At 39.6% G+C, this 24,771-nt stretch overlaps 3 protein-coding genes across 6 annotated transcripts in view; 1 reads left to right on the top strand and 2 right to left on the bottom strand.

Annotated features, from left to right (window-relative positions):
• Nucleotides 1–411: 411 nt before the first annotated feature.
• On the bottom strand, nucleotides 412–2,807 carry LOC124644510 (ubiquitin-related modifier 1 homolog). 4 transcript variants are annotated; one of them, XM_047183935.1, is made up of 3 exons: nucleotides 2,747–2,807; nucleotides 1,518–1,732; nucleotides 412–593 (listed from the first exon to the last, which is right to left on the bottom strand). In XM_047183935.1, the coding sequence occupies exons 1-3, from the start codon at nucleotides 2,793–2,795 to the stop codon at nucleotides 465–467; spliced, it is 393 nt and encodes a 130-aa protein (XP_047039891.1). In that variant the 5' UTR covers nucleotides 2,796–2,807; the 3' UTR covers nucleotides 412–464. The 4 variants fall into 4 exon arrangements, with proteins under 4 accessions (XP_047039891.1, XP_047039890.1, XP_047039893.1 ...); XM_047183934.1 differs by having other exon boundaries at nucleotides 2,693–2,801; XM_047183937.1 differs by having other exon boundaries at nucleotides 2,663–2,778.
• Nucleotides 2,808–4,615: 1,808 nt separating this feature from the next.
• Nucleotides 4,616–20,439, bottom strand: LOC124644574 (ran GTPase-activating protein 1). The gene is made up of 13 exons (XM_047184040.1): nucleotides 20,226–20,439; nucleotides 19,327–19,514; nucleotides 18,276–18,410; nucleotides 16,523–16,675; nucleotides 15,279–15,448; nucleotides 14,623–14,725; nucleotides 12,980–13,091; nucleotides 12,406–12,501; nucleotides 11,755–11,898; nucleotides 10,097–10,206; nucleotides 9,437–9,631; nucleotides 7,973–8,140; nucleotides 4,616–5,617 (listed from the first exon to the last, which is right to left on the bottom strand). Exons 1-12 carry the CDS (start codon nucleotides 20,335–20,337, stop codon nucleotides 7,973–7,975), a joined length of 1,686 nt encoding a protein of 561 aa, XP_047039996.1. The 5' UTR covers nucleotides 20,338–20,439; the 3' UTR covers nucleotides 4,616–5,617.
• Nucleotides 20,440–22,415: 1,976 nt separating this feature from the next.
• LOC124644467 (cytoplasmic aconitate hydratase-like) overlaps nucleotides 22,416–24,771 on the top strand; it is a 59,441-nt gene continuing 57,085 nt past the window's right edge. Inside the window, exon 1 of the mRNA XM_047183832.1 lies at nucleotides 22,416–22,601. Within this exon, the coding sequence (XP_047039788.1) occupies nucleotides 22,595–22,601 (7 nt within the window). The 5' untranslated portion in view covers nucleotides 22,416–22,594. The remainder of the gene's footprint in view (nucleotides 22,602–24,771) is intronic.

The raw sequence follows: 24,771 nt of genomic DNA on the forward strand, positions 1-24,771 counted from the left end.
ATAGCTTGGCGCGGTCAACCTGTGGATAGGAGACCATCTTGCCATGACGACTTCCTCCGGATTTTATTTAATATGCCTTCTTTTGAAGTGAAGGTGAAGGGTGGGCGTTTTGGGGGCTGTCTTTTGTAATTTTTTTTTTTTTTTTGACGTTCGAAAAGTGCTGTTTTGCAGCCAAGTTTGAATAAATGACTTTTGATTTTTGATTTTGATTTTTTTTATTTCGGAAATTGCTGTTTTTTGTTTGTATAACTTGGACAGTCATTACAAGTAGTCAGGAGCCAGAAATTCTGACAGCCAGCCAACTGTGTTGAGAAGGTCAGATAGCTAGTCGCTCGTCAAGATTATTTACTTTTAGTACAGTGCCTACTCAAATAGTTTTCTAATCATACTTTTTTAAATAAAAACACACAATTTAATATATAAAAAGCTTATTTAATACAAATAAATACAGTTACTAATTAATCTTAACCGCCATGTAAAGTAGATATGAACATGATCGTATCATTGTTCTGCAGCTCATATTCTAGCTCTCCGTATAACTCCCAGTCTGCATCGTTGATTAAGACTAGTATGCCGGGCCGGACTGAGTCACCCTGGAATGGAATATAATAAATTATTTTAATTATTTAATGTAGTAAAGTAATGTATACCAATATAATTTTTAATATAGTTTTCATTGTGATCAACAGATAAACTCCATCCAAAGGTTGTCTGGAAGAAATCGCTAATTATTATTAGCGATAAGACCGCCAAATGTACTGTTCTTTGTGTATTGTGATGTCCTGTGTTGTTAATTTTCTTGGTGTACATTAAAAAATAAATCTATCTATCTATGTATAATAAAAAGGAATATTTTTTTGTTCATTTACGGTTTAAGACATTTATTTCCCAAAAAAGAATACAATTCACTTAATATGAGAAATACAAGTTAATCTTAGAACTAAATACATTATACCCGAAAGGCTTTGAAACTATTGAACCAATTTGAAAAATTCTTTCACTGTTGGAAAGCTACGCTGATGATGACGATGTCCTGCCAGCCAATTATCGGCTACGGCGGCTGTTCTTATATAAGGAGATCAGCCAGCTGCACAGGACATATATAGTGCACAAGCATTTGCGCAGACACAAGGGCACTCACTATTACTAAGAAGCTAGTTATGTAATTTTCATTAAAGTATTATGTACTTTTTTACATTCATTTAATCATCTGGTAATCACATTCTGACATCTATACTATTATTATAAAGTTGAAGAGATTGTTTGAATGCACAAAATTCAAGAACTACTGGAGCCCATTTACAAAGGAAAGGCATAGGCTAACGGTTTCACACCTGAATAATACATTATCAGACACTGAAATATTTTTTTGAAGCGAGAAGCCGAAAATAGATCTCAGTGCACTTGGAGAGGCCTATGTCCAGCAGTGGACTGCGATAGGCTGATGATGATGATGAAATATTTTTTCAAATTGGACAGATAGTTTATAAGTTTAACATGTCAAAAAAGATATTTACCTGTAAAAACAGCTCTTCCCTCTCTCTCAACAAGTTATCTTTTATCCATAACAACAGCTCTCTTATAGTCCACTTATCATTACTACTATCTGGTAAATACTTTTTTAGTGCTGGCAACTCTATTTCCCTCTTCTTAATCTTATCAAATAGTAGTTCAGCTCCACCGCCGAAATGTAGGTGGAGGTTTAGTGGCCCTGCCATTTTTTTTTTGTGGGCTGAAAACAGTAATAAATAATGCATTAAAGTATTTAAAAACCGGCCAAGTGCGAGTCAGGCTCGCACACAAACGGTTCCATAACATGATTTATAAAACTGAAAAAAAACATGTTTGTTATAATGGGAGCACCCAAAATATTAATCTAATTCTAGTTTTCAGTATTTGTTGTTATAGCGGCAACAAAAATACATCTATGAAAATTTCAGCTCTAACTATCACGGTTCATGAGACAGACGGATGGACGGACAGAAAAGCGAAAATAATAGGGTCCCGTTTTACCCTTTGGGTACGGAATCCTTAAAAAGAAGGTTAACTATGATGTTTATTAGTAGCACATAACTAATTGACTGTGTTTCGGATGGCACATTAAACTGTAGGTCCCGGCTGTCATTGAACATCCTTGGCAGTCGTTTCGGGTAGTCAGAAGCCAGTAAGTCTAAGTCTGACACCAGTTTAACCAAGGGGGTATTGGGTTGCCAGACAACTGGGTTGAGAAGGTCAGATAGGCAGTCGCTCCTTGTGGCACACTGGTACTCAGCTGCATCCGGTTAGACTGGAAGCTGACCCCAACATAGTTGGGAAAATGCTCGGGAGATGAATGAACCAAAGTGTTTCCTGCGTCTGTCTGTAGGTTTGTTAGCGGTAAAATTATTGCATGGATATTTAGGCGGTTTATACCAGTAGGTACATAGAGTGATTCATTTGAAAGGTATCCGGGCCAGTGGTCTACTAGACCACTGGCCCGGAGAAATGAGTCAGTGGCTAGTCTTGGTTTTTTTTGTTCAATGTAACTATTCAATCAGGAGCATTTTACAAAAAATAATGCAAAAGTTTACTTACTAAATACGGACAAAAATTCCTTTTGTAGGATTGCCTTGTATTTATATTAATGGGAACTTTGAGAAAGTATTCACTATCCTAAGCGTACCTTATAAATAAGATGTATATCCTTACTTACTTATTATTCTTAAAATGTTAGTTAGTTTATTTACAAAATAAACACGAATAATACCTGCTTCTTTTTGTTTGAGGTTATAATTTGCTGTCATTGTCAATGTCATGATGGCATGATTTCTTTCGTCTTAAATCGCAATGTGAAATAGATCACGAATTATTATGTTTTAATCTGTTTCTGAACGTTTATCATTTAGACTTTCGTTTATTAGAATAGGGTAAGCAAAAATGTGTCTAGATAGGTAAACTATATAAGAAATAACCACCTCTTTCTAGCAGTACGGTGAAAAGAGTCCCACATTGCATTATATTTTATCTGTCATCTCGTTAAATGCATAGACGCGGAGAATGCACACTATACCTACTCTCTATGGTTAGTTGGCGGGAAACTGTGTTTGTGGCATGGAGACGTTATACAGGCAAGCGAGCCGATATCCTAATAATCCTAATAATTAGGGCCGGCGCTCACTGACATGGCATGACATGGCAGGTTGTGCAGTGGCATTCCGCGGCGTGCAGTGGCATGCCGTGGCATCCATCTGAAAGCCCAGCCACTCTGGCATTCATCAGTTTTGCGCACCGAAATGCTGTACAAGTTTTAACCTTATATCAACTAGCTATCAATCATAATTCCTCGACCCCTAAGTGTCCCATACGTCTCATCATGCCCTGCGGCACGTCGCGTCATGGCGTGGCATCCTGCGGCACGTCGCGGCTTCGTGGTATACAAATAAAGTAACATAGATTCTAAACTCATTGAAATAAGATTCAAAATAACTTAATTAGCATTAAAATCCTTGGCCGTGCCCTGCCGTGCCACGCCGGGTTATTCCCGCTCGGTAACACCCTTTTGTCAACACTGTTGACGATCGGAAAAAAAAAGTTTCATTCGTTCGCAGTGTCCATGAATGCTGGTTTTTATTTTAAAAATATGGAAATAAAATGTCATGGATTTTTAAAATGTTTTAATGGATTATGTTAGATCTTTTAAAACACAATTAATTAGAAAATAAAAGTGGCCTTATCATGTGCATAATAACCATTTTACACTAAAATAATAAGTAGCGTTCGTCAACGCTGTGAACGAACGAAACTTATTTTTCCCGATCGTCAACAGTGTTGATGAAAGGGTGTTACCGAGCGGGAATAACCCGCCGGCCCTAACGCAGTCGCTTAGTGCTGAACTGCGAGCCAAAAAAAAAATATCTGTCGTCTCATTGAATGCATAGACTTTGGTCAGTTATACCCGGTATATTACTTTCCACTATGGCCAGTAGGCGGGAAAGGAAACTGTGTGTGTGGCATGAGGGTAAAACGTTATGCAGGCAATATCCTAATTATCGGATCCTAATCATCGGATGGTAATTATAGAGATACAGGGGCCCGATTCTCCTAAGTTAATGTCAAAATCGAATAGAAATCGAATCGCAATATGATCGTAATAGCAGTTTTAACCATATCGGGCATTCTGCTACTAATAAAAGACCAATCGTATTCGATTGACATTTGATTGGTGTGCGATTGGTCTGCTATTTTGGTAATTTTGGTCTATACGGTAGTTTGCTGTACAATCATTTTGCAATCGTAAATCATTTGTAGACAAAATGATTCATTATTGAATGACAGAAAAGGATAAAAACGTTTATTTCAAAGAAAAAATAGCGGAATGCGCTTCAATCGTAATCGAGTCGGGATCGGATCTCAGTCGAATCGAGTCGAACGTGAATCGTATGTCGCTTAAGTAAAATTAGGAGAATCGGGCCCCTGGTAGGATGAACACAACAGAGATGAAACTATTTTATTGTTATGGCTCCGAAAGTAAGATAGGCTATATTTTATCCCGGTACGAGCAGTAGTTTTCTCAGAACGAGGACGGAAGCCGAAAAAAAGTATTACGAAAAAGGGTAGAAAAATAAAAGAACTAAAATACAAAAGTGTAATATCTTTAATTAATAACTAAATTAGTCATAAAACAGCCGTCTTCGCGTGCACAGCACACTGCTCTCGTTATGAATTACAGTTCATATGTAATTTAGTGAACACCACAGAATCCTGTACTTCTAAGCAAATTATTTACAAATTGTGTATATAAAAAGTATTTATTCCTGAACATGTTTGAACTATTACTGAGTAAATTCAGATATAAAAGAGTATACTCCATTTGAGTAGGCACTCGACTATAGATATGTTTATTATCTTGATATGTTTTTTTACACAAATACATATCAAACAAATAAACTACTGCTGTAAATAGTGATTCAAGTGATAAATTCGTTTCATTTATTCTATGTATATAGATCTTTAGTTGTAGATAATAATTTTAAGTAAGTAAATATAGTTTACATAGTTATAATTTTTATTGTAAATATTTCAACTTGACTTATCATCCTCCGAGCCTTTTTCCCAAACTATGTTGGGGTCGGCTTCCAGTCTAACCGGATTCAGCTGAGTACCAGTGCTTTACAAGAAGCGACTGCCTATCTGACCTCCTCAACCCAGTTACCCGGGCAACCCGATACCCCTTGGTTAGACTGGTGTCAGACTTACTGGCTTGGCTTCAACTTGACTTATATCTTGCAAAAAATCATTATTCTTTGTTATATCAAGAAATTGATAAAGTAACTGTTATTATTGTAGCTACATTGATATTTTATTTCAAATAAAAATACATCAAGATTGTACCTACTTAAATGGAGTACAGTATTTAATCTATACTATTGAAAGTTAAAATGACCCAAGACATGTAATAGATGTATGTGGCAATAAGTCGAAACGATCTTATTATTATTTTCTCTAGTTCAGTTAAATACAATAAATTATTATGATAACAAAATGCTTGTATTACAATTTGGTGGTCAATGCGATATCTTACAAATATGTATTACAAGTTAAAAGGTACTTCTGTCTGCTTGAAAGTCAGTTTTGGAACCTGCAAAAGAAAAAATATAATAAAAATCCTAACTAATATTATAAATGTGAAAGTAACTCTGTCTGCCTATCTGTCTGTCTGTCTGTCTGTCTTTTCTTCACGCCTAATCTACTGAACCGATTTGTGTGAAATTTGGTACAGACATAGTTTGGAACTTGAGAAAGGACATAGGATAGTTTTTATTTAAAAAAAAAATATAAAAATAAAAAATATTTATTCGGGACATATAGCGCCATCTATTGGTCAAACCAAAAATATGCCGGAAGTCACTATTCCGCGCGAACGAAGTCGCGGGCAAAAGCTAGTTATATTATAAAGCTGAAGTTTTTTTGGTCAAGGTAATCTCAGGAATTGAGTGTTAGATAGCCAATTTATATTGCTTTTGTATGAAAAACAATAAAAGTACCAGCAACAAGTAGCAATTTCTCTGACACCAGTCTAACCAAGGGGTATTGTGTTGCCCGGGTAACTGAGTTGAGGAGGTTAGATAGGCAGTCGCTCCTTGTAAAGCACTGGTACTCAGCTGCATCCGGTTAGACTGAAAGCCGACCCCAACATAATTGGGAAAAAGCATTGATATACAAAAAACCCAAGATGCACACTCAACGGCTCAAAAACGTCCCCACTAAATGAGCGCAATATTCAAAATTGTGCGCTCATTTGCTTTGTCTTATAAAATTTTATTGCTTTAACTACAGTGCGTTGTAATAACGAATTTAAGCGATTCGCGTAAAATTGAACTTGCAATAACGTATGCTTGTACCTTATAGAAAGAGTCAGAATTAATGTTTGAGGACACTTTGGTTTTTGTATATCAATGGGAAAGGTGGCCTAGTGGGCAAAGAATCAACCTCTTGAATATGAGGGCGCGGGTTCGATACCAGGCCAGGTAAGTACCAATGCAACTTTTGTAAGTTTGTATGTACTTTCTAAGTATATTAAACTGTAGGTCCCGGCTGTCATTGAACATCCTTGACAGTCGTTACGGGTAGTCAGAAGCCAGTAAGTCTGACACCAGTCTAATCAAGGGGTATCGGGTTGAGGAGGTCAGATAGGGCAGTCGCTCCTTGTGGCACACTGGTACTCAGCTGCACCCGGTTAGACTGCGCGCCGACCGCAACATAGTTGTGTGCAGGCTCGGAGGATGGTGCTCACCTACTGACACAGCATGTCCGCGAGCGGTGCTGCGCCGCGCTTGGAGTGTGTGTGCTAGCTAGCTTGCTGCTTGGGCTCACCTACTGACACAGCATGTCCGCGAGCGGTGCTGCGCCGCGCTTGGAGTGTGTGTGCTAGCTAGCTTGCTGCTTGGGCTCACCTACTGACACAGCATGTCCGCGAGCGGTGCTGCGCCGCGCTTGGAGTGTGTGTGCTAGCTAGCTTGCTGCTTGGGCTCACCTACTGACACAGCATGTCCGCGAGCGGTGCTGCGCCGCGCTTGGAGTGTGTGTGCTAGCTAGCTTGCTGCTTGGGCTCACCTACTGACACAGCATGTCCGCGAGCGGTGCTGCGCCGCGCTTGGAGTGTGTGTGCTAGCTAGCTTGCTGCTTGGGCTCACCTACTGACACAGCATGTCGGCGAGCGGTGCTGCGCCGCGCTTGGAGTGTGTGTGCTAGCTAGCTTGCTGCTTGGGCTCACCTACTGACACAGCATGTCCGCGAGCGGTGCTGCGCCGCGCTTGGAGTGTGTGTGCTAGCTAGCTTGCTGCTTGGGCTCACCTACTGACACAGCATGTCCGCGAGCGGTGCTGCGCCGCGCTTGGAGTGTGTGTGCTAGCTAGCTTGCTGCTTGGGCTCACCTACTGACACAGCATGTCCGCGAGCGGTGCTGCGCCGCGCTTGGAGTGTGTGTGCTAGCTAGCTTGCTGCTTGGGCTCACCTACTGACACAGCATGTCCGCGAGCGGTGCTGCGCCGCGCTTGGAGTGTGTGTGCTAGCTAGCTTGCTGCTTGGGCTCACCTACTGACACAGCATGTCCGCGAGCGGTGCTGCGCCGCGCTTGGAGTGTGTGTGCTAGCTAGCTTGCTGCTTGGGCTCACCTACTGACACAGCATGTCCGCGAGCGGTGCTGCGCCGCGCTTGGAGTGTGTGTGCTAGCTAGCTTGCTGCTTGGGCTCACCTACTGACACAGCATGTCCGCGAGCGGTGCTGCGCCGCGCTTGGAGTGTGTGTGCTAGCTAGCTTGCTGCTTGGGCTCACCTACTGACACAGCATGTCGGCGAGCGGTGCTGCGCCGCGCTTGGAGTGTGTGTGCTAGCTAGCTTGCTGCTTGGGCTCACCTACTGACACAGCATGTCGGCGAGCGGTGCTGCGCCGCGCTTGGAGTGTGTGTGCTAGCTAGCTTGCTGCTTGGGCTCACCTACTGACACAGCATGTCGGCGAGCGGTGCTGCGCCGCGCTTGGAGTGCGCGAAGAAGCGCAGCGTGTCGCGCAGGGCGGGCGGCACGTGCGGGCTGAGCAGCTGTCGTGATACGAAGCGGTAGCATGGAGGGAGAGACCATTTCAGGCGTTGAGGTTTCTCTTCAGACTGTGAACAAGAAAACTATTAGGCCAACGATCAGATGACTAGGTAATGGGGGCTACCGTTTTTGTTTCACCAGATGGCGCAACTGTAGCGTGAGGTCCTAAACTATGGCAATCAAAGTTCGTATTATGAGCGCCAAAACTTGTCATCATCATCATCATCATCATCTCAGCCGGCGGACGTCCACTGCTGAACATAGGCCTCCCCCTTAAATCTCCACAGATGCCTGTTGGAGGCGACCTGCATCCAGCGTCGATGGCGACCGACACAAGGTCGTCTGTCCACCTTGTTGGTGGACGTCCTACGCTGCGCTTGCTAGTCCGTGGTCTCCACTCCAGCACTTTTCGGCCCCATCTGCCATCTGCTCTGCTAGCAATATGGCCTGCCCATTGCCACTTCAACTTGCTAATCCGGTGGGCTATATCGGTGACTTTGGTTCGTCTACGGATCTCCTCGTTTCGGATTCGATCACGTAGAGAAAAACCGAGCATAGCCCTCTCCATAGCTCGTTGAGCGACTTTGAGCTTTGAGATGAGGCCGATAGTGAGAGTAACACACATTGGTTGAAGACTTTCGTCTTGAGGCACTGAGGTATGTCGGACGAAAAGACATTGCGTTAAACGCAAAAACTTATAGCTACATTAAATGATTATATTAGATCATATGTAATACAATAGAACTATAGTGTGAACGTATTGGCGATGCCACAGTGTTGCGCAGTGCCGTTTCGCTCGAAAAACAAATGCGTACATAAGTTTCCGAAAGATTAAAGAGTGTCAAAGCAGTGACATTTATAGAACTCTGATCTGTATTTGCCATAATTAATCGAAAGTATTGTTAAATATTCACAATATTAATTTAATTAGAAATATAAACCCTCGCGCGTAAACAAACAGTGGCATTTGACGTTTCGAAGACCTCACGCTACACAAGCGCCTCTAGCGGCGATTTCATACGCGGTAGCCCTCATTAACTAAATTACTAGCATGATAATGAAATTTGTGATACGCCTAAACCATTGATGAAATGACTAGCCTGACTGAAATTACCAGGCCAATAATTATATAGCTAGGCTAATGATGAGATGAATAGGTCAATGATAAAATAACTAGACCAATGACAAAATGACTAGGACAAAGACAAAATGACTAGGCCAATAACGAAATGACTAGGCTATTCATTTAGAATAGGTCAAAGGTAAAATGACTAGGCCAATAACGAAATGGCTAGGCCAATAATCAGACTAGGCAATTGACAAAATGACTAACTGAATAACAAAACGGCTAGGCGTTTCCTTACCTTGATAAGCGCCAGTGCTGTCAGAAACGAATTGGCTAGTAGCCACGCGCTGGCCGGGGCTCTTGTAGCCCGGGAGATTAATATAGGGAACAATTGCTCGGCTATTTGTGATGCGGTCGCGTTCTCAGATAGGCCGGCGACGCAGAATGTCGCGTCGACGTACGCTTGTATCATGGCTGCGGGTTCTTTTATTGACTGTAAGAAAAAATACATATGAGAATTCTTCTAACTATATATATTTATGTTTGTAACTCGTTGCCACAAAAACTATTAAATGGATTTTGATGAAACTTCGCAATAATATATATAGCTGAAATATTAGAATATCATAGAGACTCATTTTATTCACGTGCGGGAATTAGTTCTCTCAGAAGCGAGCAAAACCGCTGGCAGAAGTCTAAACGAATATTTTTGTTTGTTTGTTTGTGTAAAGGGCTCCGAAACTACTGAACCGATTTTAAAAATTCTTTCAGAAATATATATTTTATCCCGGTATGGGTAGTAGTTCCAATTTAAAAATCAATGAGTCGAAAAATAACAGTAACTAAATCAATTGAGCCATTTATTCATTTCTGTGTTTGATATGTGCTTGTAAAAAGTCTTATCAAAATTTGTTATCTTAAGTGCCTATTCAAATGGAATAAAGTTTTGTAGAATTACCTGTAAATGTACATCAATAACATCGGCAGCATTTGGTCCTAGCTTTTCTAAGTTTTCTAATGTAGGCTGTGCTAAAAACCTTCCTACATCCGTCTCTATTTCTTGTACACCTGAAAATAAATACAAATATTAGTAAATCTATACTAATATTAAAAAGCTGAAGAGTTTGTTGGTATCTCAGGAACTACTGGTCCGATTTGAAAAATATTTCAGTGTTATGGTGCGTCCACATCAGGGGCCCGATTCTCCTAATTTTACTTAAGCGACCTTCGATTGACGTTCGACTCGATTCGACTGAGATCCAATCCCGACTCGATTACGATTGAAGCGTATGTGGCATTCCGCTATTTTTTCTTTGAAATAAACGTTTTTATCCTTTTCTGTCATTCAATAATGAATCATTATGTCTGCAAATGATTTACGATTGCAAAATGATTGTACAGCAAACTACCGTATAGACCAAAATCATCAAAATAGCAGACCAATCGCACACCAATCAAATGTCAATCGAATACGATTGGTCTTTTATTAGTAGCAGAATGCCCGATATGGTTAAAACTGCTATTACGATCATATTGCGATTCGATTTCTATTAGATTTTGACATTATTAACTTAGGAGAATCGGGGCCCTGGCGAATGTGCCGCAAATGTGCAGCACGCGAGCCGATTGCTCACTGCCTGCTCACTGCGCGCGTGCAGTCACTGCAACAGTTTAGTGCTTGTCTTTAGCGCAACTCACGCAAGGCTCGTATAGAGCGCGCGAGCGGCGCGCGATCTGCGCGCACTCAGTTCTCGCCCTTACAGTTCCGTATATTGGCTCAGTACTATCGAAGGTGGCAGACGTCGCGCGCCGCCTGCGCAAACGGCTCGCGAGCTGCGCATTCGCCAGATGTAGACGCACCCTTAGGTAGCCTATTTATCGAGGAAGGCTTTAGGCCACTTTTATCCAGGTTCGTGTAAAGGTTCATGCGGGTGAAACCGCTAGCAGAAGGCTACATATGGTGGCCTAGTAGGTAAAGAATTAACCTCTCAAGTATGAGGACGTAGGTTCGATTCCAGGACAGGCAAGTACTAATGCAACTTTTCTAAGCTGTTTCGGATGACGTTAAACTGTAGGTCCCGGCTGTCATTGAACATCCTTGGCAGTCGTTACGAGTAATCAGAAGCAAGTAAGTCAGACAACCAGTCTTACCAAGCTGCATCGGTTTACACAGATAACTGGGTTGAGGAGGTCAGATAGGCAGTCGCTCCTTGTGGCACACTGGTACTCAGCTACATCCTGTTAGACTGGAAGCCAACACCAACATAGTTGGGAAAGGGCTAGACAGATGATACTCACCTGAAGTGTCCAGTGCAATGGTATCAACAAACTTGATACCATGGCACTCCTTCTCCTTGTGTTGTTCATTGTGATTCCTCATCTTAATTGAGAACCCCCTCCTTTTTGGGAAGTCGGTTAAACAGTCTAGGCTATGGTCTTACCCTTTTTTTTTAACGACGTCAAAAATCATCAAATGCTCCCGCTGTAGGTTAGCAGCGGTGAGGGAGTGTCAGACTCTTACTGACTAAAAACCGTCGTGTTCCGTCGTAGGCCGCGTATGTACCAGGGCCGCGGTAACTCGCGCGAACAATCCCGCAGCCCCGGCTAAGGTCTCACCTGATGTGTCCAGTGCGATGGTATCCGCAAAGTTGGTGAGTGTGTCATGCTGAGCGTCCTCTGTAGCACTGTCTTCTGAATTCTGTGACTCATCATCTTCTTCTTCTTCTGAATTGGAGTTCTCTTCTTCTGAATCTGTTACGTCTGGGAGAAAGAAATAATCAAAATGAGTACATAAAAAAATGACTATACATTTTATAAAAGAGTACCAAGGGCTTAAAATGTCAACCCCTTTTTTGGGGTCAAAATGTCAAACCCCCTCTGGGGTCAAAACGTCAACCCCTTTCGGGAATGGTAACATCGCTTGTTTTTATTTTAAAGTTGTTCACCCTTATGTAAACTAGGTTATCTCCATCTCAAATGTAAATGTAAGGCGGAGTGTGTTTTTTCAATAACTAATACGGAACGCGTTATTTCAGGACCTACTCAACAATACTCGAAATTCTATGCCTACACTATCCCCAGGAAACATAGGCTATATTTTATTTAGCTACAGAAAAAGATCATACGATACCCAATCAGTATATAATATTGTACACTGTGATCTCGACATTGTTGTGTTTTTACTCCCATATCACGATGCGACCTCCCATTTTTAGTTAATTTTACTTTTACTTATTTAATGTCTAAAATCGTGTTCGATTAACTTACATTCATCGTCACTGCCTTCCCCGTCGCTCAATTCAGCGGAAGCACCCAATTTGTCTCTCATTATCTTCTTGTTGTTTGCTCCGCCGAGACTGTTACCTGTGAAAAAACATTTATATAAAACATATTAAAATACGATATAGGTACGCTAAATTGAGAAACTTACTATTGGATCGGTAAATTAACATAAGCAATAAAACTTTAATGTGATACCCATATTGAAAGCAAAGTCGTGGTAGCTTTATGGGTAAAGCACCAACCTCTCAAGTATGACTGTGTTGGATTCCAGGTCAGGCAAGTACCAATGCAACTTTAAGTTTCTTTGTACTTTCTGAGTATATCTTAGACAGAAATGTTTCTCATAGCACGTTAAACTATAATCACGGCTGTCATTGAACATTCTTGGCAGTCGTTACGTGTAGTCAGAAGACAGTAAGTTTGCCAGTAACTAGGTTGAGGAGGTCGGATAGGCAGTCGCTCCTTGTGGCACACTGGTACTCAGCTGCATGCAGTTAGACTGGAAGCCGACCCCGACATAGTTGGGAAAAGGCTCGGGAGATGATGACGTAGTACTCACCGGCTAGAACAACTCTGCTGAGCCTGTCCGCGCTGTCGGGTAGCGCTGTGACGGCGTCCACTATTTCCATGCAAGCCTCACGTCCTATCTCGTTGTGACTGAGATCTAGAGACTGGAAATAAAGAAAATATTTATTAAAACTATTTTTATCCTCATTTGTCTTTGCGATTCTACATGATCTTCGCATGCTGTCACCTTGTTTGTATCTGTCAATACATACAAACTTGAATACCATATTATTTTCAAAGAGTAACCATAGAGTTTCTTGCCCGTTCTCCATTGGAAGCTACCTTTGAATTGGGCAACTAGAATCAAACTTAGTTATATTTTTGACGGGGCCGTCTTTTAATCACGTGAGACTCGAAACTGCGGGGTCCTTTAAAAAATCTCGAAATATGACATAGGGGGGGATTGTTTTACTTAAAAAGTAGAATTATTAAGTGATGTGTTCACATAACTGTAACATTTTATATAAATAGGTTTATTTTTTATAAGTATTTTGTTATATATTGCTGTTAGCACACAAAGTAAATAAATGAAAGTATAAGATCAGAATACACTAATACTATCAACATACGCTAATACTATGGGTTATAGTTCGGCCATTCAGAGAATGCGTTCCTGACACGTCGCGATTGAACTGACGACGTAACTTTGCAATGGCGTTGCAGTTACGATAAAAATATTTTTGCTGGTTGTTTACCGTTTTAACAATTGAGGAGCATTAAAACAACATTATTATATCAATAATCAATGAATGTTATAATTTTGTGCCAAACTGAGTGTCAAATAACTTGGTAAACAATATTTTTCTAAATCTATACTGCGCTATTACAAGGTTATGTCAGCGGTTTATATTTTGTAGTGCTGTGCTAAAAATAACAGGCAAGTATCGTAATCTGTTCTTATACAGTTATAATATAAAATAATACGTTTTGATTTTCTTTTTAAGAATTGGAAAATAATGGACTATAAGACTTAATTATAACGTTTATGAAATATAAAAATAAAACTATGACCAAACCGCATTTTTATACTTAGATTAAAAATGGTAACCCCAAATGGCGTTATGGGCCGCCATTTTGTGACGCTAAAACAGTCGTCCGTTGTCGTTTCGTGCGCATAGACCACGTTTTTCAAGTGTTTTCGATCTGTTTTTATTTGATTACCCGGCTTTTGTTAGACCGAGATATCAGGATTGATTATGTTATTGATAATAATATAATTATACATGTAGGCGAAGATGATGATGAAGACACCACCTCCTCAAGCAAATCGGAGTCTGATTAATATTCTGTTCGCACATTCAATTCAATGTACTTGTAACAAAGAATAAATAAAACAATTTTATTATATGAATATTACCTTTTTTTGGTTTCCACTTAAATAACTAAAATATAAAACAAATGATTCCGCCAATTTAAAACGAAAATAATCTTAAAATAATGCGGCGGTTCATTTTGAAGGAACGGTAACGAACTCAGTGTTATGTTGTGCCCATCACTAGTCGTGACTAACTGATAGGTGTCAGGAACGCATTCTCTGAACGGCCGAAGTATAAAAGACATATGAAAATATTTACATCGAACCTTCCTATTTGTGAAGTTGGCTAAAAAACAGCTAGTTTTAAAGTAATATCTTACCTCTAAAAGTAATGAATTCTCTTTGAATGCCTTCGCCAACGCCAAAGCTCCTTTACTTTTGAGCAGACAGTCACCAAAGTTGATACACTTCAAGTTTTTCAGTCTGTAACAAACATTTTATATGTTAAACTAGCTTTTGGCAGCGGTTTCACCCGCATCCCGTGGGAACTACTGACCGTACCGGGATAGAACGGATGGACGAAGGAAGTTTAGATAATCAGTGAACTTTTTGATTTCATTAAAAGACTTCTGTGGGCTGCTAACAGCGCTCGGGAGTGTTAGACTCTTACTGAGTAAACCCCGCCATGTTCCTTCTTAAGCCCGCCATGTACCAGCGCCGCGGTCATGAGCGCGAACAATCCCGCAGCACCGGGAAGGTGGTCTTAGAGTGGACCGCTACAGGCTCTAAATAAAAGTTAACAAACGCCGGGCTTTATTTTAAACTTCAAATATTTATTGCGATCATAAGTCTTACATAGGTGTTATAGAATGTAGCAGCGCAGCAATACAATTTTGTCTTACAAACTATTTAATTGATCTTAGGTTATATATTTACTTATACATTATTATATTTATAGATATACACTTTTATTATTATCTTATCATTTTATTTATACTATTTACTTTAACATATTATAATAAACAGTTTTCCTTACTTGGGTAGAGCAGCAGCGATAGCCTGGGCGCCTCTAGCAGCGACGGTGTTGTCGTTAAGGTTCAACCGGGCGAGGTTCGGGTTGTGTCGGAAGGCGTCGGACAGCGCCGCGACGCCCACGTGGTAGATGCCGTTCTGAGGCATCGCTAGCTCTTCTAGTGTGCCCATGTTCTGTGGAAAAGAAAAAAAAAATGTTTTCAATTATGTAATAGTTAAAAATACAAAATCCATCAAGAAGTTCCAGTTCATATCTTCCGGCTCCATCATCAGATCAGTTCGACAGTACCATATTATTGTATTTTCATCAGAACTACATAGAGCTGACAATTTACATGGCGCTACGATCCTTGGAAGATGGTTAAATGAGATTTTATTAAAGGTCAACCTATAAAAGCGTGTTAAAAACTGCTCAAGTTGGAGCTTATGCTCTATCGATGGATCGTAAGGTTTAAGCAAAGCATAAGTTGCTCCATGGATGGATTATCTTGACATAACGAGTACCTATGTTGTATATATAAGCTGTTGATTTGCATCCGTGCCATATTCAAGGAGGTAATTATGCTAATGATTCTCGACCCAAATCAATAAAAAAATTGGTACGTATTTTTTTTTCTTTAATTTTTTTTCGGAATTCCGTAAATGTCATCTAGCCTTATTGAAACTTGGCGCGTATGTTACTGGCGTTAAAACCGTGCTGCATCCTCACACAAACGCAAACACAAAGCATACGCAACGATCACTCATAAATTTCATTCATAAAATTGGATTACTTAGGAAATACCACAACATTACAATGACAAAAAAAGCAGTGCATATTAGTTATTTCCCATCTACTGTAATTCCAATCGATTATTTACGTATTGTATGTCCTCCTCCTGAACTATGGCACAAATGCAAATCAACACCTTGTATGTTTCGGAAGGCAAGATAAATAAAGACTGTATTTAAAAATCCAGAAATTCTGACATCCAGTCAAAACATTACTGTGTTGCCTTGAGAAGAGATCAGATAGGGCAGTCGCTCCATATGGCACACTGGTACTCGGCTGCATCCAGTTAGATGGAAGCCAACACCAACATAGAATAGTAGTAATTTAATACTTTACATAATTCACATAATTTTATACAGTTTTGATCTTTAAACTACTTAATTAAAGTAACCGACATAATGGGCTGTCTAATCGCGAGCGATCTCTTCCAGACAACTTTCGGATGTATTGAGACGAGAAGGAAAATATAGACTTACTTGGAAAACCTTAGCCAGCGCCGTGGCTCCATCATTCTCCAGCCTGTTCCGACCAGCTATGAATATCTTGAGTCTACGAGGACGTGAGGCGAGCGCTTTAGCTAGCAGACGGCCCCCGGTTATGCCTAGACCGTTGTTGTTTAGTCTGAGTTCCTGTAAATAAAGATAGATTAGTATAGATGTTTTGTCAAATTGTCAGGAAATTGTGTGAGTCATAATTGTGTGTGAATGTACGTCACATTGTGTTTTTATAGGCGGCTCCACACTGTTGCGCGTCGTGGCGTATTTACAGTATGTACATGGCTAGTACGCAAGCGTGTGAAACTAGTCGCGAATAGATTGTAATTCACTTTTTATACAAAGTCTTCCGATGTATACAGCAGCAGTACGCAAATACTCGCATATATTTTGTAGTGGCCAAAGTATCTTGCTTTGTTCCATAATATACAGTGCTAGTCCGCATGCAAACTAATCGTGTATACATTGGAATAGGCGCGAAAAACTTTACAATTCCAATCTATTTGCGAGCAGTTGCATGCTCGCCATTTTGATTTCTTGACCTCTCTTTCTATTATACTGATAATCGTATCTGTGTATCTATTCTAATGAATTAACGAGCATTATTAATATTTAAAGGGTGCTAATTAAACAGGCTTCTCTTTATCATTATTCGCCCCCAAAAATGTATGTTGCCTTCTAAATTACTAAGTCACCCACAATTAATAAAGCGTCGAGCATCTAAATAATACAATCTTTAATTTATTTTTTTTTGTATATTTTTTAAACAAGTTGATTTCTACAAACTCAGATACAAAAGCCATTTTTATTTAATGCTATACCTAATATTAATTTTGTATAGTTAAATTTGACCGTGTATACATTGGAAAGATGCATGTGCACGTCCAAGCTACGAATTATACGCGAGCAGTACGCAAAATTCGTGTACACTTTGAAATCACAAATTAAAAAACAGCATTACAAAGTATCAGCGAGCAGTTTCCTATGGATGCGTTTTGGCTATGTACACACTGTAAATACGCCGCGTCGTGCCACATGATTTGGGTTCAGGCTTGAATACGCGAAAACCATCCCCATTCACGTACACGCCTATCCGGGGATTCTCGGCACTAATGCGGAATATGACTCGGCGACTCGGCTCGGAATTTAACGTGAGTGTGCAGATACCATTTTTAAGTATTTTCGTGCGGCGGCAATGGTTACAGGTTGTTAGAAGCTACCATTTTTAACTAACATAGTCCTGTGATAGTCGTTAAAGGTAGTCAGAAGTAAAAAATCTGACAATCAGTCTTACTATGTAGTATCAGGTTGCCCGGGTAACAGGATTGAGGAAGAGTCAGTTAGACAGATATAGACAAGATATAACACACCGGCACTAAGCTGCATCTAGACTGAAACCCGACGCCAACAAATCTAGGAAAGAGTTAGGCAGATAGATGGATATTAGGATTGTTGACCACTACATATAACTGTGTTGCAAAGGTGAGATAAACCGTCACTCCATGTGGCACACTGGTACTCAGCTACAATTCCTTAGAATTTTGGTTCTTGTAACCTATAGACAGACATGTGTTGCTGGGCAGTTTGTTGCGCCACTTCTACCCAGCAATTACACATAGAAAGTGATGAAGGGTGGGCGTTTTAGGGGCTGTCCTGATGTTCAAAAAGTACTGTTTTGCAGCCAAGTTTGAATAAACAATATTTACATAGGAAAAGGCTATTCAGCTAGACTCACCTCCAATTCACTGCAGACATCACTTTGCAGCAATTTAGCAAGTCCCTCCACACCAATGGGCCCGAACGCATTGTCGCTCAGATCTAGCACACTGAGCCGGGCTCCGGCTGTTATCATACCATCTCCGAGGGCCGCCTGTAAACAGAAAATACATACTCAAAGAAACTAAAATACTACTAAAATTGTTTAATATTTTTTTATGTATGTAAACTATGGGCCTATGTAGCTCTTTGAAACATTTAGCGCTAGTTGCATAACCCACTAATATTGTATGTACAAATATGCAATTTTTTTCTTAATTTACATTATTTACTCTTTCACGCAATAACTACTGAATGTATTCTCTCTCTTGGCAGTAATATTTGCAGAAAGTAGATGACATGATTAAACAATAAATCAAATATTGATAAATGATATCCCCTTCATTTGCGAATGCAACATGGCGTGCGCAAACCCTAACCAATAATAAAAATGTGATACTGCGCTTTCACAAATAAACAGCCAAACTGATTGAAATGATTTCTTACATAGATAGTCTAAAGTCGTGGTGGCCTAGTGGGCAAAGAACCAACCTCTCGAGTATGAGGGCGCGGGTTCGATTCCAGGTCAGGCAAGTACCAATGCAACTTTTCTAAGTTTGTATGTACTTTCTAAGTATATCTTAGACACCAATGACTGTGTTTCAGATGGCAAGTTAAACTGTAGGTCCCGGCTGTCACTGAACATCCTTGGCAGTCGTTACGGGTAGCCAGTAAGTCTGACACTAGTCTAACCAAGGGGTATCGGGTTGCCCGGTTAACTGGGTTGAGGAGGTCAGATAGGCAGTCGCTTCTTGTAAAGCACTGGTACTCAGCTGAATCTGGTTAGACTGGAAGCCGACCCCAACATAGTTTGGGAAAAAGGCTCGGAGGATATAGATAGTCTAAAGCCTGAAAAAGGAGATTAGCAACTTTTTACCCAGTTACATATGGAAACAAAGGGTATCTGGCTTCAAGTTTCCTTGGGTTATAAATGGAACCATGAAAAACACCTAGTTTGAAATGAGTCTTACCAAAGCTGGTGGTATCTCAGTCTTCATCCTGCCGGTGAACATGTCAGACAGCCTGGCTATCTTCAGCTCAGGATGATGCTCCAACGCTTTGGATATAGCCTCGGCTGCCGGCACGCCGAGGGTATTGCCCGTGAGCGTGAGGTACTGAAGGTCGGGGCACGCATTGATGGCATCCACGATGGGTTGTGCTGGAAGGACGAGATTGAGTTTGATTCAGATAAGTACTCCAATAGATAACCACTAACTCTCAGTGGTTATCTACTGAATGCCTCTTATATGTGCACATAATATACCCAAATATTTTGAGTAGTGGCTTCTAAGTACCTGTAACAATTGCCAAAGATGTTCAAATGACAGGCAGGACCCACCAACGCAACGTGCGTTCCAAAACACTGTAGTCTATTTTACAAAACATGGTCAAACACGGCAGTAATTCTAAGTAAGACATTCTCTTATAAAATAAATGTTTCATTGATACTAAAGGTGCATAGAATTACAATACTTTGACTACTGGGCCCAAATTTAAGTAAATTATCCTTGAAAGGCATTCTATGTCTATTTTGTTTGCATTGAAACGAGTGACGCCGCGTTTAGAAGCCGTATATTTACAATTCAATGTTAAACCATCTTTCTAGTAGCAACAAGTGCTTAATAACGAATTAATAAGGATATAAGTGCTATAAATTAAGTGTATTATTAGTTGCCATGACGATTTATAAGGAAAAATAGATTTTACAACTACGTAAATAACACGAAGAAACATATAGGTTATGTTTGATAAACATTGTAAAATGTTGATCAAAAGCTTCAATAATGTGTTTTATTAGCTACTGATGCTAATTTTGTTAATTATGTGCCGATAATTACGAGGAAATTCAAAAATAAAACACAAAACATACCATCGTTAGCAGTGTCCAATTTTAAGGATTTTCCAGAAAAATCCACGCCACTAATCGGCCTGCCGGAATCAGACAGCGCTGAATTGATCGAATTTAAATCGAAATTCGACATGTTTATGTGCACTTTACACGAATTAATAAATATAAACGCAATAAACTATGAAAACAATGAGTCAACGAACTTTTTTCAATTTTTTCGCCATAGAAACCATGTTTGACAGTTTATCGCTGGGGAAACATGTTTTGTCTCTCTTTGTTCTATTAGAGAAAAGTGTGATGGAGATAAAACAATGCATTCGATTACGGCATATACGTCAAGGAACGCGAACAATGTTTGGCTTCGAGTAAAATAGGCTGCGTTCGAAATAAAAGTTAATATTATAATAACAAAATGAAGATTTTAATAGATTCGTTCAATACAATTATCCAAAAATATGAATTCATACTTTTATTTCTTTTATAACGCACACGAGGTGCCCTTCTTCGGATAAAATGTTAATTTTAAAAAGGACCATTAATTCTACCAGATTAGTAGTAATTGGGAACCATATTTACGTCATCATACATAACAAATCCCACTTCACAAGATATTGCATGCACACGAAACAGTCACCTTTCAAGCCTTTTTTTCTTGAACTTTAAGTCGTGGTGGAAGTATGTAAATAAGTCTGAAAGTTGGTGACTTATACATCCGTGCATTGGAGAGCACGCAAATGTCGGTCCTGTTTGTAATACCTCTCCGGTGGTTGAGTGTGGGATTGTCGTCCCATTAGACTACGAGAGTGAAGAAAAAGAGAGCGTATCTTTGCCTGCATAAATTCTTGTACACTATAGTAATGTCACTAAATTAATTCCATGTAAGGCAGAAATAAGTTTAACAATCGCAGTTGGGTGGGTGACTGTTCTGTGGAACACTGTGCTGCAGCCGCTGCTTTCGGCAAATTCGACAAGAAGGTCTTCAGCTCCCATGACCTAAAGGTCTCTGTGTATATGGCAGTTGTGTTGCCTTTTATACTCTACTCAGCGGAAACATGGACACCGTACCGACGCCACATCAAGCAACTAGACCGCTTCCACCTCAAATGTCTGCGCAAAATATTAAATATCCGTTGGTTTGCTCGTGTGCGTAACACAGAAGTGTTGAGGGAAGCCAATGTAGGTGGCATTGAAGCATACCTCATGAGGGGACAGCTTCGTTGGTGCGGGCATGTACTGCGCATGCCAGATACTAGAGTGGCCAAGCGCATCCTCTACTCCGAGTTGCAGGAGGGCAAGCGGAAACGTGGCGGACAGCTACTGCGATACAAGGATGTGCTGAAGCGCCACATGAAAAGCTGTTCCATTGACCCGTCTCAGTGGGAGAATCTGGCATCCAACCGCAGGGACTGGAGAAGCCGCGTTATAGCCAAAGTCTTTGACTTTGAAGCACGCCGGCTTTCTGAGTTGGATGCCAAACGAGTTGAGTTGAAAGCTCGACCACCTGTAGCTATCAACTACAACTTTGTGGCTGGTACCCTGACATGTCCGCAGTGTGCGCGGACTTTCACGCACAAAATTGGATACTCCAGCCACATGAGAGCACACGCACGCCATTAGGGTCGAAGTGGTCGCCGTTGCCGAAATCGGCGTGGAAGATTATAAAATTTAAAAAAGGCTATCTTAAAATAAGCGTAATTTTGTTTTCCTACTTAAATATTAATAAATTGTAAGAAGCAACCCACGGCACGGCCACGGCACGGTTGCGGTCACTGAACTGTGCGCTATCGCATTAGAATAACAATCAAGCGCTCGAGCTTTTAAGGTTCATTTTATAACGCAGCTAGGAATTTGTAGGTAGTTGGGGAACTTGTAGGTGCTTATAACAGTAGGTATGGACTTTTTTGTATAGAGTGATTTATCTGTTACGTAGTAACTATTATATAATTTGTGATATTACGTACATACATACAAGATACGCGTGAAAAATCAAAACCCCTCTTGGCAGTCGGGTAAAAGATTTATTCAATTAAATTCAATTCAAATATTTTATTTCGGATTTCTCCATATTAGTGTTAGTATAACTTAGCCTAATGTTAGTATTAAATTAAAATCTTAAATAACAGTTCAAGGTACATTGGCTTATTTGGATACAAAATAGTAGTTTTTACAATTCTAACCGGGTATTACAAAAAATGACATTACGCAACCCGGCGACCGACGTTTATCTATCATTGTCAAAAATTGGTTTCTCAGGAAATCTAACGTGTAGTCAGCTTTGATTATATTTTGTGACGTAGTTTTGAATAATTATTTGGACACATTTTCCCTTTCTCCAATCACGATTCGGGAGTGCGCCTGTGCCTTCGATAAGTGCGTAAAAAACTACTGAAATGGCCGGTAAGTCTGAAAAAATTGTTGACGAAAAGTAAACTTCGTATTCTCATTAAAGTTTAATTACCGTACTCAAAGTGTGAAATGTGAACTTGATAAGAATATTATCTTGAGTTTGTTTATTTAAAAATGTCTTTAAATATTTACAGTTTGCTATCGTATTTTGATATCGAAAGAAAGTTTTTTAGAATCCGTTTCTCATGTAACTTGTGTTAAGTTTGCCAATTAGCAGTTAAAACAAACCTGTTCTGTCGAAATAAATGATGCGTAACTGTACTTACAAGCTGTGAAAGTACAAATTTATGTTTACACTCATACATTTTGAGGTTAAACTTGAAAAATATATTACCTTAGTCAATTTTCGTCAATGTCGCTAGGAAAATCTTATCGGAATGAATAAACATATATGTATATCTGCCTAATTTATTATTCCTGTACATACTTACACACTTTAAGTGCTTGGTCACGTATAATTTTAAAATTTTCAACAAGTCTTTTTTTTATTCACACTTTCCTTGAAAAAAAAAAAAACATTTCAAAGAGTTTATTCTAAGGAGGTTATAACAATAGTCAATGTGATTTCTTATCTCCCATTTTTACACGGTTTTACACGGAAATTACTTCTATGAGGATAAAGTATAGCTTATGACACTAGTATAATGTGGTTTTTTATTGCTATGTACATTTTAGAAATTAGTTTAATAGATGAAGAGATTACCCCATGCTAAGTTATAATCTCGCATACTTTATGATATTGTGTACCTACTAGCTTCTGCCCATGGTTTCATCCTTACAGTTACAGTTTACAGTTACCACCTTTTTTTTTATCGTCCCACTGCTGGGCACAGGCCTCCTCTCACACGGAGAAGGATTGAGCATTAATCACCACGCTTGCTCAATGCGGGTTGGTGACTTCAGACTATATAGTCCAGGTTTCCTCAAGATGTTTTCCTTCACCTTTTTATCAGCCATTGGTGTCTAAGATATACTTAGAAAGTACATACAAACTTAGAAAAGTTGCATTGGTACTTGCCTGACCTGGAATCGAACCCACGCGATACTCGAGAGGTTCCTCCTTATCCCTAGAAAACTACTCCTGGCCATGGATAAAAAGTAGCCTATATGTTATTCTGTATTACTGCCAATTTTCATCAAAATCCATTCAGCAGCAGAGAGGAACAAACATGTGCACATACTTTTCACATTAAAAGGATACACAGTAGAGGAAAATATATAGCTAGCAGTTTTCCCGCAGTTTCACCACAATCATGAAGGAACATAAGTTTTTAGCGAGTAAAGTATATTATAATATTTAAGATTTCATAAATGAAAAAGACTATTATTCCTAATTATATTTTTCCTTGTTCTTCTTCTTAATCCTATGTTCAATAATTTTTGATTTATTAATATTATATTGCATGCCAATTGGTAAAATATGGCGGGTCTTTTTACCCTTATGTAACAACATCATTGTAACCCGTATTTGCAATAATAAATATCTTTATCTTTAACTACTGTCCATACCGGGATAAAATATAGCCTGTGTTGCTCGAGAAGAGTGTCGCTTTCCGACTGTGTGTGTGTGTGTGTGTGTGTGTGAAAGAAATTTAAAATCAGTTCTGCAGTTTCTGGGCCTTACTACAAAAACTTTAAACCCTGTTTTACACTTGTCTAATAAAATTTTGGCTGCAAAATGGACCATATGTCAACGTCATAATTTGACATTTTTTTAGACAAGGCATAAACTGACGTTTAAAAGTTTTTGTGGTAAGACAGTCTGCATTTGGTTTTAGAGCGGAAGCCGACTCCAACATAGTAGGGAAAAGGAAGCTTATGATGAGGAAAAATATACCTCAAAAACTAGTATTTCTTCCTCTAAATTAATTGTGTTTTTTAACACAACTCTAACTATAAGCATGGCTAAGCAAATATTATGTATTCACTTGGACTCTTGATCTCCCTCAAGTTGTTGACATAACTTCTTAGTAGTATGTTTACAATTTACAATTCTTAGTATTTTTGGTGTGACAACTGTAGATATTTTTTTAACACTGTTTACTTATATGTATCTTGAAATGACGATTTTCATTGTCTATATACTCAAACCGCCAACCACCATTGCCAACCCTCATTGAGCAAGCGTGGTGATTAATGCTCAATCCTTCTCCGTGTTAGA

The sequence above is a fragment of the Helicoverpa zea genome, chromosome 30, assembly GCF_022581195.2.
Source record: "Helicoverpa zea isolate HzStark_Cry1AcR chromosome 30, ilHelZeax1.1, whole genome shotgun sequence".
Classification (NCBI taxonomy): domain Eukaryota; kingdom Metazoa; phylum Arthropoda; class Insecta; order Lepidoptera; family Noctuidae; genus Helicoverpa; species Helicoverpa zea.

Bases quoted from the DNA above. Each gene is read 5' to 3' on its own strand.
- LOC124644510 (XM_047183934.1), bottom strand. From the start codon at position 2,795: ATGACATTGACAATGACAGCAAATTATAACCTCAAACAAAAAGAAGCA. The intron at 1,733-2,692 runs GTAAGTAAGGAT...TACTGTTTTCAG, and splicing joins TAACATTTTAAGAATAATAA to CCCACAAAAAAAAAATGGCA. The intron at 594-1,517 runs GTAAATATCTTT...ATTCCATTCCAG, and splicing joins GGGAAGAGCTGTTTTTACAG to GGTGACTCAGTCCGGCCCGG.
- LOC124644574 (XM_047184040.1), bottom strand. From the start codon at position 20,337: ATGTCGAATTTCGATTTAAATTCGATCAATTCAGCGCTGTCTGATTCC. The intron at 18,411-19,326 runs GTAAGACTCATT...TTCTGTTTACAG, and splicing joins CTGAGATACCACCAGCTTTG to GCGGCCCTCGGAGATGGTAT. The intron at 12,502-12,979 runs GTGAGTACTACG...GTTTTTTCACAG, and splicing joins CAGCAGAGTTGTTCTAGCCG to GTAACAGTCTCGGCGGAGCA.